Raw genomic sequence first — 576 nt, 5'->3', positions numbered from 1 at the left:
TTTTTTTTTTCCTTTACATCATTTGAATTTTGATGCGTTTCTAATATGACCTGAAGTTCAGAAACCCCCCTTCAACTTCTTAACATTTCCTTAAAATTTCCAAGATTAGCTTACAATTTTGTTTGCTCGTATATTATTCATACTACAGATTGCTATCTCAGCTTCAAACACTGGTGGGGCATGGGATAATGCAAAGAAATACATAGAGGTAAAGAGAAATTAAAAAAATAAAAATAAACTTTCTTTTTCATGTACATTTTGTTCTTGTCACCATGATTTTACGCTTAATTTCAACATTTTGAGAAAATATTAAATCTGGCTTTGATATAACTTACAGGCAGGAGTTTCTGAGCATGCAAAATCACTTGGTCCTAAAGGGTCAGATGCCCACAAGGCCGCTGTTATTGGTGACACAATTGGTGATCCTCTTAAGGACACTTCTGGTCCTTCACTCAATATCCTCATTAAGCTCATGGCAGTAGAGTCCTTGGTGTTTGCTCCTTTCTTCGCCACTCACGGAGGTCTAATCTTCAAACTACTTTGAGTAAAAGTAAAATATTTTTAGAGCTTTTCTAC

General features: G+C 35.1%; 1 protein-coding gene across 1 annotated transcript; it reads left to right on the top strand.

Moving 5' to 3' along the window:
* Window positions 1–109: 109 nt before the first annotated feature.
* LOC112094794 (pyrophosphate-energized vacuolar membrane proton pump-like) lies at window positions 110–568 on the top strand (the record flags this gene model as incomplete). Its single annotated transcript, XM_024176487.1, has 2 exons — window positions 110–208; window positions 338–568. Coding segments are annotated over 2 exons (306 nt in total), but the record flags the coding sequence as incomplete, so codon positions are not given.
* Window positions 569–576: the final 8 nt, after the last annotated feature.

Source organism: Morus notabilis, unplaced genomic scaffold, assembly GCF_000414095.1.
Source record: "Morus notabilis unplaced genomic scaffold, ASM41409v2 C11246995, whole genome shotgun sequence".
Classification (NCBI taxonomy): Eukaryota; Viridiplantae; Streptophyta; class Magnoliopsida; order Rosales; family Moraceae; genus Morus; species Morus notabilis.
This window is presented reverse-complemented; position numbering and strand designations above follow the sequence as displayed.